This window comes from Eufriesea mexicana, unplaced genomic scaffold (assembly GCF_001483705.2).
Source record: "Eufriesea mexicana isolate 0111107269 unplaced genomic scaffold, ASM148370v2 scaffold8981, whole genome shotgun sequence".
NCBI classification, from domain to species: domain Eukaryota; kingdom Metazoa; phylum Arthropoda; class Insecta; order Hymenoptera; family Apidae; genus Eufriesea; species Eufriesea mexicana.
Window position 1 is genome coordinate 9,467 of NW_016916724.1, and position 16,160 is coordinate 25,626.

A 16,160-nucleotide genomic window follows, 5' to 3' on the forward strand; every position below is an offset into this window, starting at 1 on the left:
GCTCCCGCAGCCGAGAACACGGTTCTCTGAAATTTTATTCAATTGCACAACGTCGGGCCGAGCACGCCGTAAACAATGAAATAAATACTCTGCACCCCTTTCCTATTACACGGATATAGTAGACATCGAGACACCTCGTGTATTTTTCAGATATAACTCTCAATTAATCCCAACGAGGAAGGACAAACTAGACGATACGGGAACAATCGTCCTATCTTCTCGACCATTACTGTTTGTCGAAAGGGATATGCATTATCGAGGACAGCAATTTTCCTAGTCCTTTCGCTCCATTCAGGGCCTGTGAACTCGCGCGACAATACGGATAATCGTCACGTGATCCGTGAGGACGGCCACGAGGGAAGGAGTTCGTATAGATGCGTCGTTTCAGCTCTCAGGAGGGGTCGAGTCATTCGATTTGTGGCCTCCAAGAGCACGATACTTCGCTGACAGTCCATAAACGCTTTAACAGCTCGTCAGCCGGTTGCTGATCACCGCCGTTCGCCAGGCAACTAGCTTCGTTTCTTGTCTGTTCGGCCGCCATATTTTTCCTCGCCGCCGGAAGTCGCGGTCAGCTGTCGGCGTGGATAAACGGCGCTGCATTAGCATAACAAATTCGGCCGCAGCCGCGAGATATTAAACGAAGGATTACCCATATCTGCCAGCGGGGTGGCGGCTAATAAAGCACCCCTTCCTTTTTCGCTCGTCGCGTAAACGAACCGGAGAGCGAGTTTGGACACGCGTGCAACCACCGTCATTATTCCGCACCCCTGCCGAGGAACGGGGGTGGAGGATGCCTTTCCGCGCGGTTCCGCGCCTTTCGACGGAAATGCCGGAAATAGCGATCTCTCTCGCTGATCGAGGAACGAGGAGAATCTGACCGTGAAAACGGGACCAGGCTCGAGCGGAGGAATCGAAGTTGCTGTCAATGCGGGTTTACAGAGGAGCCCACCCTCGCTCGCGTTAGACTATGATTACTCGCGGAGCGAGGTGTCGGTAATACGAATAGGGGATGAAGAGGAAAGTACATTTGCTTTCGACTAAGGAGACGCGTATGATTTAATTCTGGCCGGATTGCAGCGGTGTTCAAATGTCAGCGCGAAGTTGGTTGCCGGACGGAAACTGAAATCGTGTAAAACAGATTCGCCGATAAATCTCGACGGCTCGGAGCGGTGGAACGGGGAGAGCGGTCGAGCCAGTGTTCGTTCTGGTCTAATTTGTGGATCGTTCGCTAAAAGGAAACTACGTCGTCTACAGGATGGGGGAGAAGAATTTATAGATACCCTAATACCGAAAACTCACGGTGAATAGTTCACGAACGGGGTGGCCGCGATAAATTTTGCAACTGACCCGACTCACGCATGTACCACCGTTCATAGGCAAACTCCGCTGATAATTTTTCGACCGGCGTAAATCACTGGAGCTTTCGCGAGAAAAAGAGAACGCTCTCTGGTGGACACATCCTCGCGAAAATCGTAATTTCCGCGGTATTACCGTTGCTAATAAGCAGCTACGGTGTTTCCAGTTAGGGAACTTTGCTCGAGGTACAGCGTTTGTTCTTCGTTCCTTGGAATCGTATTTCTCTCCTTATTTTTCCCAGAACGTCGTTCGTGTTTTCGCGGTGGTCGATGAAAGTCATCGCAACGTTTCCTCGAGGATTTCTCGGAGGGCTAGACTATGGCTGACGTCGAATTTTCCGAATAATTGATCGTGTCTTCGGAACAAACGAAGGTCGGAAATGAATTGTTTATCTCCGATTTATTCGATACCCGGACGAACGAATTTACGATACGATCCCCTGGTTATCAAATCGAAACTCCGCCTATGGTTAGCATGGAAAAATTTATTCCAGAATTTATCCGTCATTCGCTTACGGAATTAACTTTATGGGATATCGATGGACCAATTAACGTTGCGCTTTGCATTCTTCGGCCGCGAGCGATATCGTGTTCCCGATGTAATTAACGGGTAAACGCGTTAGCACGCTTGACGGGAAAATATTTGAAAATAGATTTTGCGTTACATCGTGGAATCATTCGCGCGACCGGTGTGCCTGTGAAATATCGCGAAACTAAAAAGCAGTGCATGCTAGAAGAATGCAGGAGAACGTTCATCTTCCACGGTTGACATTAATACCCTGCACCCTTTGTTTTCAGGTCAAAAGATTCTACGGAAGTACCCGGTGATGGTGTTCATTCATGGGGAGAGTTTTGAATGGAACAGCGGCAACCCCTACGACGGTACTATATTGGCAGCTTATGGCAACATCGTCTTTGTCACTATAAACTTCCGTCTAGGCATCCTGGGTAAGTAGATTCGAACGTCAATGGTCAGACTTACTGTCGTTATTCACTTGCTCGAATATTCGTTCATTATCGTTGCTAATTGGTTTGGAGAGAAGAAAGTAGGTACTTAAATATACATTTAGTGGGCGTTTACGACTGAATATCATTTATTGACTTCGTGTCGTATAATATTCCAATTGAAAATGGTCAATCCTGGATATACTGACTTCCAACGAGCATCTAATTATAACTATTATTGACATATTAATGATCATAAGATCTCTGATCATGCACATTATTCGCATAAAAATTTAACATTCCTCTTTATGGCGTAATACTATACGTTTGTTCGATTTTCGATGCTTAAAGAATGAAACACGAATTTTGAAGTCTGCGGTCATCGAAGCGTTAATTATATGTAATATTAACTCGTCCAAAAGTGGAATCTGTTAATCACCAAATGAGCCATAAATTATTAACTGTCTCGATTTCATAAGCGTCGAATCCTACTTCCATTTTCAGACAACGTGTTTCCGCATCGCGACTCGTCGACCGCCGCTAGTAGTATAAGTCGAGCGTTGCCGCGTCGCGGTGATTTTCCGGTGGATCCGTCGGAAAGCAAGGCGCGATGAAAAGATAGCTAGCGGAAACAAAAGGCGCGGAACACGCCGAGTCGAATACGATCGTTCTCGATCTGAAATTTCGTCCTCGGTAACCGTGTAGCGAGCTCGACGTCGGCGTCTCGATGGGAATTTATGAAATCTTGCCGAACGCCGCCAGCGGCAGCGTTGCATGAAATCAGGAATTCTGCTTCATTAACGTTCGCGCTTCGCTGCGTCATCGGTTTTTGATCTTCGACCAACTTCTTTTTATTTCCCTCTTCTTCCCCTGCGACTGTCTATCGATCCGTCATTCGCACAGGGACAACCGCCATCGTCTCTCGATATCTCTTCGCTGTCCGTTCGTACAAATAACACGGGGTCGAGCTGCTCTTACGACCCGAGTTCCGGCATCTTTTCGCGAATTCTTATAACGCTGACATTTCAACCCTTTGGGATTAATATTCGCGCGAAAATGCGCTCGAATAATTTCCGAGCGGACCGGATCTTCTTTTAAACTTCCCCACCTGACTGTATAAAAGTCACTGCTGTCGATTCTTCTTTCCATTTGATTCTTAAATATCCGATTTTTAAAAATTGCAAATTTTCTGCTGTTATCGTCGTTCGTAATGGCAATAAAATTGACGTTCGATCGTTGTGTTTATCTTCGAACGGAAAGGAGGAATTCGTGGGTCGGAAGTGAAAAGTCGCAAGGGGGAAGCGAACGGAGAAGGTAAAACTTCCGAGTCGACTCGTGAGCCGAGAAAGGAAAATTTTTCTCGGAGAAAAGGCGCACGATAGCGAGACAAAAGCGGCCCTTTTGCCCCCGAAACTTCCATCGATCCTCGCCATTTTCTGGCGTGGTCTATTTTTTCCAACCCCTCCCTGTCTGCAGTTGGGTATAATCGCAACTTCCGCCTATCCTTTCCCTTGAAATGATAACGCGACCTCCACGCGCGCGATGTAAATGGACGAACGTCGGTGGGGCGAGCCGTGCACCGCTACATCCGACAGGTGGGGTGGAAGCTGGGGTGTAGAGTATGACCGGGGGAGGGAAAAAGGGATGCAGAGGGAAGGGAAAAACGAAGAAGCAGCCGCGAAACCATAATCATAAATTAGGGTAAAGTGCTGGGAAGGCGCTTAGTTAACTTCACCCTCTTCCCGTCGGTTCGTAGTCGGCTACAGTTGGCTCGCGAGAGGTCCGGATAACTTCAGCCTTTTGCAAAACAACGGAGGAAAAATATGGATAACGAGCAGGCTCGCGCGGGCTAAAAAAGGCACGCGTTGTGCCAGCTAGCTTTATGTCTCGGGTTGATGCTTTGGTTCAGGATGTAGGCTTGTGGAATGAACCCGAGTTTCCTTTCTTTTAAACTGGGTGAAATGTACTCGTTTTGTAGAGGAACGCGTGTAAGGTTGCCGTTCTTCCGATAAATTATTATTGAAACATGTGGGCGAGGAAAAGCATGGGAGGTAATCGTAAAGCTCATTCGTCGATCCAATTATTAACAGGTTCCATTCCATGTACATATTGATGGTACACGTTCGAATGTTTTATTTGGAGCGCATGTGCTACCTCGCTGCACAACGTATTAAATACAAAAATATTTTAATATAATATTTATTCACGATATAAGTAATATTTATTAAATTAATGTTATCGAAGTAATAAAGCATTTCGTTTTAATCTTGATATTTTTGAAATAATATTTCGCAAATATTTATATTAATCTGACATAACATAAAACATTAGTGCATGCGTTTAAACACGTTGACTGCCACGGAGTTTTTACACGATACCTTCAGATAGTCATCGTAGAATTTTCACGACAAATTTTTTAGTCGACAGCATTCGTTGTATTTTATACTAATAATCCGAGTTAGAATCTGAAAACACCGATGACTATGCTCCAGTGAGAAAAAAGCTGCGTTGTCGGTGAACATCGTGGCAGGAACGTGTTAAGGAAACCGACCACGAGTTATTTTCGCCACGATGAAAATTTCGTTGCAGGTTTCTTGAGACCCGGAACCAGGGACGACGCAGCGAGCAATTTTGGCTTGCTGGATCAAATAGCCGCTCTGCTTTGGCTGCGAGAGAACATCGCTGATTTTGGTGGCGATCCGAACAGCATTACGCTGGTCGGCCACGGTACCGGTGCCATTTTCGCTAATCTACTGCTTATCAGCCCGGTGGCTAATAAGAAAGGTAACGGTTATTGCTCCGTCGCGTGTTTGCGACTTTTGCGGTGCCTGAATATTAAGAGAACACTTTCGAGGGGGAAACACGTAACCTCCATTTTCGTGAAATCGATAACAGCGCCGTGTTCAGACTTCGATTTTAGAAACGCGAAGCTTAAACACCGTTCTTAAACGAACCGATCAAAGGAACGAAGTTCGTGACGAAGATGAAACGAAATTGTTCGGACCGTAGTCGAAAGCCTCGAACGCGATCGAAATTTACTACTACGACTACAGTCGATAATCACGAAACAAAACACCAAGTCGACTGGAACTGATCTCGCTGACTGCATTAACAGTCGCGCGAGTAGAATAGACCGTAAGTGGTCAGACACTGGGCGCTGTCCGATAACCGCGACTGTCATTAAAACTAGCGATCGAGTCGGGCTTCCGAGACAATGTACGCTCTCCAAGGACTCGTGAGCTTTCTTCCAGCGTCTCGGAAAGGAAGAACAACCATTGCAAACAAAAAAGGACAAGGGGCGATGGGGGCCACGATCATTTTTCAGCCGTCGCCGGGCTAAAAGGAACGGTGGCACGATTGCCGATCGATAATTATACTGTACAATGAAAAACTTAACATTTTACGCGTGCAAGTAGCTACTAGGCCGATCTCGAGGGAGAAGGATCATTAATCGTCCTTCCATCTTTCGCAGGTTTCTTCAAGCGGGCTATTCTGATGTCTGGATCGGCGTTAAGCGCCGATGCTATCGGGAAAGCTCCCCTGCAGATCACCAAACAGGTAAATACATTAATCTCGACGAGGAACAGAACGAAAACAGCACTCAGAATTCTCTTGCCTCATTCGCGCTTTACACCGTGTTCCATTCTTCGCGAAAACTAATTACTCGTTCAACTAGACGAACGAATGATTAGAAAGGCTACAGTCGACCACTCCTCCGTTGCGTGTTCGCGACTAATACAGTGCCTGGATTTTACAGAAATTATTTGTAACAGGTACACGTGATGGCTAGTTTCTCATATCCGATAAGAATCCGATCGCGTTTCTTAGACTCGAATTTAATTTATATGATTTATATATATGCGTGATCGGCCGGCTAGAGAAAAGCCTGTAGCGTTGGCGAAAAACACGATGTTTCAATTTACTTTAAAGACCACGGGCACGAAGGTTATATAGCTGCGATCGTTAACGACGAAAAGCGAAAGTACACTCCACATGCACACGATATTTGGCTCGTGGCGGAAGGAACGTTTCAATCCGACGTGTCTGACATGCTGTCGACAGAAGATCGATATCGCGTCCTCTGCTAGAGGCAAACGAGTCGCGTTCTGTACGTGTTCCGATCGCCTCTGCGAGAAAATGGAAGAACAGAGGGTCGCGGTTGCGATTGGGATCAGGAGAGGAAGGAATCTCGTTTTTCATCGCCTGGACGTGCAGCGAGGATCGCAGTAGACGTCGGGAATGTTCATTGGGCGTCGCTGAGGAATGGTCGGAATCATTTTTCAGGTGGCGCACGCCCTGCACTGTCCCACCACGACTGACAGTGACCTGGCGTTCTGTTTGCGCAACCAAGATGTGAACACTCTGTTGAACGTGAAGATCCACAAGCCGAATTACGTCCCTGCCTTCGCTCCACTGATCGACAACGTGGTTATCCCCGACAAGCCCGCGAATCTGATGAAAAATCCTGACTTGATCGGCAGGTAGGACGTTAAAGACGTACCGAGATTAAAGGTTCATTTATATTATCGACAAGGCTGGATTTAAACGCTTCCTATGGACGTTAGAAAAGCGTACTAAAATCCTTTCACGATGGTATCAAAGCGCAATGAACGACGAAAAATTGATCGATATACACCATTCGTCGATGATTCGGATGAACCTTTCTTCGAAGTATCGTAGAAAATTCGCTTTTTATATTTCCTTGTTCTTCATGGTGAAGTGTCTGAAGGTGAAGTATGTTGAACAGGTTCGATCTGATGTACGGTGTCACGGAATCGGAGAAGTTCCACATTTTACCGCCGGTTGCTCTGCTTCACGGGGTGCAGGACGGGCAGAGGGACGAGATTTTAAGGGAACACGCCAAGGTACTTGATCCGAGAACTTGTTTCCCGCTAATTGTTTCGACCGTCGGCAAATTCCGCTCGTCCACGATTTATCGAGGGAGAAAATCGGCACTCGAAGAGAACTTGGGCTAGGAATATTTGTAGACGAGCGGATATCGAATCCGTCGAAATTCAAGGTACGCGGCGCGCGGATAACAAATGACGCGATATTTCTTGATCGGCAGGCGACGCACGAACTGGAAGCGGAACTAATTCTGTCAAAGATTCTGGAACAATACGGCGATTTCTCGGCCGGCTTGACGACCGAGTACACCCTGAGGAATCGAGACCTCGTGCTGGAGGCGCTCTCTGACAGCGGCACCGTCGCGCCATTAATAATGACCGCGAATTTGCATTCGAGAGCAAATCCGAAGAGCTACATGTACGTCTTCTCGCATCCGAAAGCGATGCAGGAGTACTCCGGCGTAAGTACGTCTTTCTGCGAGCACTGTTCATCTCGAGTAGGAACGTCGAATAATTAGATTTATATGTAACCGGTTTTCCGATTATTTTTTGACTATTTTCGAGCAGGATGACAAAATCACCCCTACTCGATTGACGAGTATAAACCAATGGACGATATATAAAAATCGATGACAATAATCCTTCAGTTGCATTATTTCCCTATGCAAAATGTTAATAATTAAAGCTTAACGTACAGCGATGAACTGCACTGAATTTACACTACGACCATCTTTGAACAGCTACAACTTTCAGGGGAGAAACCGTGCAATAACATTTGTCGAGTGAATGTAAAGGGCAAAGCCTGTACTTCCTCATCCCTTGATAGAATTTCTAGTTAGATACTTTTATAGTGGGAAACAAAGACAAATTTTTATTAAACAAATTTTTTAAATTTAACCGCCGGTTTTCTCGAGAAATATTTTCACTGTCCAAATTACGAAGAATCGAACCACTCGAGTCTATCATCTTCAGGAATCTCATAAAAGTTAATGCACGATTTTCTCTTGCTAGATGATTTCACTTCGAAATAGGAGTATACCAGCTACCGACATGACAACTAAAACCATTTATACGTAGCGATTGACGTATTCTACAAAGAATGGTATATTCTTTCCATCAAGACACCCCTTAGCTTTCTCTCCGCGAATTGGCCATCGTCGCTAAAATCCCCGCCGTTTCCTTAAAGCCACTCAGACTGCTGCGCGAAATCGCGATTCGATGAAACTCAGCCCGGAGCGGAAGAGGCCGTGATAATGGCGCATCCGTGCGTCTAGCCTGACAAATTCATCCGGGCGTAGAATCCGGAAGCCGGGAGAAATATTAAGGGGGCGCATAAATCGGCCGGGGCTGCGCGCCTCGTGAAAACTGGAGCACGTACGATTAGACGGTGTACTTTGCATTTTATTCATTTTCCCGGGTACTGCGCGGCGCGGTGGATTCCTTGGCGGAAGCAGGGAGTGACCTACTGACTGTTCGTTGGTCGGTCGTGCGCGAACTGGGAGAAAAATCCCGGCTACGAGGCCCATTTGGACCGCGTCCAACTATTTTTATCGGTGCTGCGTGCCGGCGCGTTACGCTCTGTCCGAGGGTACAGTGACCGGCCGGTGTCGTTAAACCGAATGTAACAACGTTTCTGCTTTTCAGCGTGAGCTTACAGGCTTGGCTCTTCCGCTGTTAGGTATGGAATTTACGAACGATAGACTCCGAGACTGCCAGACGCTCTCCGCGGGAACAACAGCTCGTCACAATCCCTGTCATCGTGTTAACAAACGTCCCCACGAGTCCAGAGACTCCTACCACGTGTCCGAATTCATTAGAGAACATACCAAAATTGCACGTTCGATTAGGAGAATATCGATTTCTATAAGAACCTAATAATTTTAGAAAAATGGTACAAAATTTTCCGAATTTTTTATTATCAATTTATTACGCGATCGCGTAATGGCTAGCAGAGTGTCACGATAAAAATTACTACGAGTTGCTATTTTAGGAAATTCGTGTATAGAATGGGTGTACGTGAACTCGAAGCATAAAATAAAATCGCGATAGCACGGGATAAAGGACACTTCATGAAAAATTGAACAGGATTGGTCAAATGACCGGTGGATGAATTATTTTCTGGGCTTATAAATGGCCACTTAGGCTGTGGCAGGTTTAAAGTGAATACAGGCAAAATGGGTTCATTGGTTGGAAAAGCGAACAAGCGTTCGCTTTCCATATGACACACTTTCTGCTTCACGAGTCTTGGGCATATTCGTACGATCATCGATCGCGATCGTACCGGAAGGGTGGGATTGTCGATCGGTATCGATGAACCGGGATGAGGGATAAGGGTGAATAGGGCGAAAACGCAACGCTGAGCGACGGAAGTTAATAACAATGGCCGCGGTTACACGGACAGGGCCGTTCTTGACCGTTCTTCCGGACCGCGAAATTTTGGCAAGAACTTTGTTGCCGACCGGCAAAGTATATCGTACCTAGCGCTCTTGCGTGTTTGCAGCAACAACGTCAGCGCACCGTCCACGGCGAGGAGTTGCCCTATGTGCTGGGCGTGCCTCTCGACGGCAGCAAATACGACCTGCGTCGCCGATACAATATCGGCGAAACTCTCTTCTCCGAAGCCATGATGAACTGGTGGTGTAGCTTCGCCTATGTGGGGTGAGTTGCTCTACCTTGCGTACAAGATACGCGTACTTGTTGCGAGAAACGCGTGTCGTTGGCCTGGATGCCATTTGCGTCGAGAGATCGAGGTCTTTGAATTTATAAAGGATATTTGCGTCAATCCTGTCCAATGCAAATCACGTGAATAGGTTTACTGGAAACAATAGAGAATAAAGTATTGGTGCTTTTCTTTTTTTGTTTCGTTTCGTTTTTGACGTATTCGGTATTTAAGAAGCTTTAGTCCAATCGAACGTAAATCTCGTGGCTATATCGACTACGGACTGTAGTGAATAAAATACTGCAGTACTTTTTTCATTTTCGGCACACTGGATATTGGAAAGGCCACGATTCAAACACTGCAAATCTCGCCGCTTCGTTCAATGAAAATTATAACGAGTGAACCGATAGAATCGTTTCCCATTTATGTCAAATTCGATCTAAAAGGCCATAGTGCATGACAATGCAAATCTCACGACCATGCTTCTATTTGCACTCGAAAGTCGTCCAGTGTTCCATTCTTTTTGTCTCGTACAGCACCCCTAGATATCACTCTTGTAGTCGAATAAAATAAAAATGGAATAAAGCTTCCGATAGAAATTATGCTGCACGCCAATCGGTGAAACGAATGTTACAGCTGACCACGGGACGAGAATGGAGTATCAGCAAGATTTAACAGGGTCGCCATTAAATCTGTTTGAAAAAATAATTACAAGTCTCGTGTGCGGCAGTAGCAGCTGAAAATGGTTAAATATAAATACCCAGAGATGCGTATAATTGAAAATCACGTTTGAAAGCGCGTCAGTCTACTTTCCGACAGTCGGTTGATAATGAATTTTCAGAGCTGAATCAAAATTCGCTGCAGCGATATCGCGTAGTCGCGAAATTATTTCCATATCGAGACCGTTTCGGAATATTCCAATTACGTGTACAAAATTCTCCACGAAATTTATCGCAAAGCCGGTCAAAGCGGAGTCGAGGCTCGAGATGGGCAGTGAAAAATGTCATAGGTAAATAAAACGGAACATCAGCGTCCATGTTCGAATTTATTATTTAATAATGGAGCAAAGCACGCTCCGAGCTCCATTCGGATTCGCTAATTTCACCCTCCGGCTGCATAAACAATTCAAATCGAGCTGTAGCCCTGCGCAAATTTCCATTCTACGGTATCCGTAGCTTTGAACGATTTATCTGGGATTCGAGTGCTTTCGAAGCTGAAAATTCTACCGGTGTCATGCTCGAAAAATACCGCAGTCGTTCCGCTCGAAATCGAACCTTGCTCGAAACGACAAAAGAATTTTCGCCGTTCTTGATCCGTTTATTTTTGCGACGTAGCTGCTTCGGAATGGGGATTTCAATCTGTAGTCCATAAATCGCGATGAATAAAACGCGCGCCGGTTAAATGGGGCTTAATAATTAAAACGTAGGTTAAATGGAGTAGTCGCGAGTCTCGTTCGATCGCTCCTGTTATTTACTATGCGTACGTGTCGAACCGTAACTCATTACGGATCCGCGTGTGCGAAAAAGAATCCTCCGACGTTCAATTTGTTCAGCGCGGTTGCGAACGTGTTAGGCTCGGCAAATTTATTCCACGATAGGGGAGGTATCGCGGGAATTGGAAGGATTTAAACGCAAAGGGATGATTAATCTCTTCCCCTGCATCGTTTCTGGTTTAATTCCGCGGAAGCTGCGTCTAATATCGAAATCCTTCAAAGAGAATTTAGACTACGCGCGTTAATTATTATTTCATCAAACGAAATTTCGAAATTTATAGCAGCGGCATCGAATTCTGAGATTCGCTGGGCAACGCGTACTTACGGTTACCCGGAAGTAGCCGCTGCTATCGGAAATAGCCGAACGACGCGAATTCACGAAGAACAGAGATTGGAGAATTTCTAAAAATCGCTATTCAGCGGAAGTGGATGGTCGAACAGAAATAAAGCAACAACGAACCCGTTCTGCTCGGCGAAATTCGCCGGATGCAATTTGACCTTTGCTATTTTGACACCGGTTATTGGTGAATTAACGATCCGATACCTCGGCCATTTTAATTTTCCCTGTACAAGCAAATTACCTATATATACAAATTACTCGCACATTTCATTTGCCGCAGGGAGGGGGCAGCGGTTCCCTCCGGTACGGGCCAATCGATTCGGCCGTTTTATCTTCGAAAGCGCGAAATTTCTCTCGTATTTCATCGCTCGCGTCAAGAGATAATTTTCGGAAACGAACTCCGCCGGCAATATCGCGTGCAAGTCGCCCTTTTTGTTTCCCTCCCGGACACACGCCGCGTTCCCTTATCGACGTCCTCCGCGTATCGATGATCCAGTGTATCGAAATCGCGTCGCACGATTGCTCGGTTTCCTCGGAAACGACCAACCTTCCACCGAATCGATAATACAGTCCTCCACGACTGTTCCAGGCCCACGGTTCGAAGACCGTCGTTTAACTCGGCAGATGCTGATTCGAATGGCAAGTTGCGGCATTCTTTTTCCACCGTACTTCCGGCCGCGAACTCGAGATTCTTATGCCGGGACAGAGATGCATATGCATCGCGACACGATGGCGGATCACGAGGAACTGGGTCGATCCAATTAAGCGAAACAAAGCTGTTTAATGCACGCGGTGGCGACGACGGTCCAAGTAGACGCGACGCGTGTTCCACACGGCTCGTGACACAGGCTGATCGATATCTCGCGTGACACTGTGTCACGCCTCCTTCGAAGAATATATCTGCCGTGGTTGCAGCGATGCGTATAGAACACGAACCGAGGGCGTGGTGCACCCTCGCGCTACTTTACAGCCGAGCAGACGGAAACAAACGTCTAGCGAGACGTTTCTTAAGAGTCTCGCGGCTTCTCCTCGACGCTCGGTACGTAGCAGGGATCGATAGAGTTCGAACGCCGACGTTCCCGATCGCTGCAGTTGCTCCCCTGTCTCGAGAACCGTTTTCAGACTGTCGATGACGTCTCGTTTCGGTCGTCAGGTTCGATCGGGGAATTTTATGCTCGCGTAGAAGTCGCGGAAGAAAAGGAACGATCGATCGTGAACGACGAAATTGACCTCGTAGTAGTTCCGGGACAGGACTCGTGGTGTTCGCCGGCCAGCGAATGCCTCTCCGACTTTATCCCTTTTGAGATACACGTTTCAGGCAGAAGTTCCTACGAACGTGCGAGTATCGCGTAACAGAAACGGAGTAGAGTTTCCGTGTATCAAAATTTCGATATCGGACTGGTTTTCCGATATCCGAGCGTGGATATACTATATCATTTTGCGTGCGACGAAGCGGGAGCACCTGGAAATGCCGCCTGGAACGGTTCTTGCCGGGGACTTTATTGAAAACATCGCGAAATCGCAATTTTGCTTTTCATCCCGGAATTCGATTCCGATTCAGCCACGAAAACGACCGGTGAGCTTGTAATCCTGTTGGCAAAAATACTCGACCGAGAGAGGGTCCAGGCACAGATTCCCGCGTTTTGCTGTGTTACTTCGCGTCCCATCTCTGCTCCGAAAACGTTGCGAATTCGAGGCAAGCCACGTGCATCGATACTGTAAAAATGATATCTGCATTTTCGTCTCTGTGTCCGAAACGAACGATTTGCAAAATGGCAAGGAGCGATTGGAAATTTGCGAGCAGATTTCGTTGATAGGTTTGTCAAATTAATCGGTTTTAATGAATCAGGAACCCCAACATCGCGAAGAGGTATCCTTACCTGACTGATGGGCTGAAGGAATGGGGCCAGTACGAGATTGATTGGCCCGAGTATGATCCTCAGAATCAAACCTATCTGAACCTTAGTAAGTCCTCAAGATCGACTACTCGGAGAATATCGGTAATCACGATTAAATGAATATACCACTGGTAAATTAATGCAGCGATTCCACCGAGCACGGGTATGCAGTACCGATTTGCAGAGATGCAATTCTGGAACGAGCACCTGCCTAACCTGCTCCGCCATCCTGGCAAAGACATACCGTTCCCGAATCGACCAAAAGGAACGAGACCGCAGTTTCTCGACACCGTAGATGGGATTGGAAAGTACGCGAATGCGAGTAGGGAATATGACAGCAGCGGTACCAGGTTGGTAACGAGGATTTGGATTATGAATTAGTAGGTTAAGAACGCGCGTGGTATAGCTAACGCATCGACGAAAGAGAGAATACGTTTAGACAAAAATTTACGATCGAAAGATAGCGGCATGCACGCTACACGATCCCTGGCAGAGAACTGATCTGCGAACAAAGTTGATTCTCACTGACACTAGCCAAAGCACTCGGTGTTCGAGGAAGAAGAGCATAAACAAACCTCGGCTATCTGGCACGGCTGACATCATTGCTGAATTCTAAGTATTCCAATAGTAGAAGACAAAAATTCGTACGAACCTTGGAAGCTCGTGCGTGCGCAACGAACTACTATCGTGGAAACGCGCTCTGACAAATTGACAATTAAGGACGCGTCAGTCGTTTGTTATTAAAAATATTAATCGACCGGCCTGCGTGTTCGCGCGCAGCTTTGTTCTCGTGAAAAATTCAGCCTGGATCTCGCTTATTAAACAAAAATTAAACGTTCTCGTTCCCGGTCTGCATAATGCAAGGCGGGATCGATGCACTGTTTTTCAGCCGTATGCTGAACATTTAATGAAACGTCACTTGCACTCCATCGCGCCAGCTTCCTTGCTCGTCTCGAACGCTTAAATCGCCCGCTCCGAGCAGCTCGTACAGAATTTATTCAAACTCGAGGCTCGCAACGAGGCGAAAGAGATTCACCTGTTTAGAGCCGCAGTTGCATTCTCGATAGGCTTAACGCGTTAACATCTCGAAAACAACCGGGGTACCACGAGCACGGCATTTTCGACGAACAAACGAGCATCGTGATTTAATCCCACGAAACAAGTAACTGCTTAAATTCTAACACCTTATCGAATTACTCGCAATCCCGTCTATGAATATCTATACAAAGCTGTACAAATCTGAGAAACTACCTAACTAAGTTCAATCCGAACTCGCGTGTACTCCTGGAACGATACAAGTTTCCCATCCCACCCCAGAAGCTTCCGTACAAACACCTGCAGTTTCCGGAACTTTCGAACTCACGCGCGTCTCCGTTACGACCATAAAAGTCGAATTAACTTTCTTCCTGATCTATCCTCGCGACAAATCAAACAAGTGCTTTATGCTGCAGTTTCAAGGAGACTGATCGTCACCAACCAGAGTTCAGCGTTCCGGATGACAGCACAACCGCCCCAGACGCTACGACGTCCTCTCAATCGGACGGAGAAGTAATCCCACAGCCAAGCACGCCAAAGAGTTCCTCAGTAATCACTATGCTGACCGGTTTCGGAATTTTGTTCCTCTTCATCAACTTCACCGCGTTCCTCTATCTCTATTGCAAGAAGCAAGAGGCAAAGTCGAAAGGGACGGGATTGAAGAGACGCGTCAGTCAGAAGGAGGACTCGAAACGGACGAAATCGGACAAGTATGAGAATCACTATGGAGAGCTGGGCTACAAAAGCGACAGTAAGCCGGACCTGAACGACGTGATAAAGAACGACAAGGCTTACGACAACAACTCGAATTTCGGTAGACGCTCGAAACTGTCCAGACAGAACTCTGGTTCCACTATTGACACTCACGTCAAGGTTAGGGAGTGGATACAGCAGGAGATCGTGCACAGGTAGGTAGCGTTCGCGCGCTGCGATCGATCGGAGACGGTCTCTTCGACTCAGACCAGTTTGGTAATTGCGTCGACTTGGGTAGAGCTTCTTAGAAATTCGCGTCGGAGAAGTTGATCTAATCAACGGTCTCAATTAAAGACTTCGCTGTCTTGAAACGCGTGCTGATTCGTCGGAATCGGTACAGCTTACGGCTGTTTTCATCCCCCGACTCTGCGTCATCGAAATTTACTTAGCCGGTAGTTTCGCTCGTCTAACGGAGACAGATCGGTCGGAAACACTTTGGGAAATTGTTTCGGCGAAAAATTTTCGTTCCGTCCTCGAATCGTAGCTTAGAGTTCATGGAAATTTAATCCGGGAAGCATCGATTTTTCTGCTCATTGAACGTTTACGTGTTTGTGTTCGAGAAGATGTTCCCCTAGATTTCTCAGGAAGACGAGAGAAACTCTGCAAAAGGAGCACGAGGACAAGCTAACGAAACAACAAGAAGAGGAGCAGAAGAGGCTGGAGGAGGAATTGTCGAAGGAGAGGAAGGAAGAGCCGATTTACGACAAAGACCCGGCCCTGGTGATACGCCCTGGCAAGAAATCAAAGGTCCCAAAGGTTTCCGTGGCCATCGACGCCACACCCGCGACCAGGACCGAATCGATCCTGAACCAGATTCCCATCGAACTGGCGAAGAG

General features: G+C 46.8%; 1 protein-coding gene across 1 annotated transcript in view; it reads left to right on the forward strand.

Moving 5' to 3' along the window:
- The first annotated feature begins 2,158 nt into the window (after positions 1 to 2,158).
- The window catches only part of LOC108553017 (uncharacterized), a 15,935-nt gene continuing 1,933 nt past the window's right edge, over positions 2,159 to 16,160 (forward strand). Inside the window, exons 1-11 of the mRNA XM_017907756.1 lie at positions 2,159 to 2,303; positions 4,890 to 5,084; positions 5,773 to 5,858; positions 6,585 to 6,781; positions 7,048 to 7,165; positions 7,369 to 7,608; positions 9,648 to 9,805; positions 13,488 to 13,603; positions 13,682 to 13,886; positions 14,988 to 15,479; positions 15,888 to 16,156. Of these exons, the coding sequence (XP_017763245.1) occupies positions 2,183 to 2,303; positions 4,890 to 5,084; positions 5,773 to 5,858; positions 6,585 to 6,781; positions 7,048 to 7,165; positions 7,369 to 7,608; positions 9,648 to 9,805; positions 13,488 to 13,603; positions 13,682 to 13,886; positions 14,988 to 15,479; positions 15,888 to 16,156 (2,197 nt within the window). The 5' untranslated portion in view covers positions 2,159 to 2,182. The remainder of the gene's footprint in view (positions 2,304 to 4,889; positions 5,085 to 5,772; positions 5,859 to 6,584; positions 6,782 to 7,047; positions 7,166 to 7,368; positions 7,609 to 9,647; positions 9,806 to 13,487; positions 13,604 to 13,681; positions 13,887 to 14,987; positions 15,480 to 15,887; positions 16,157 to 16,160) is intronic.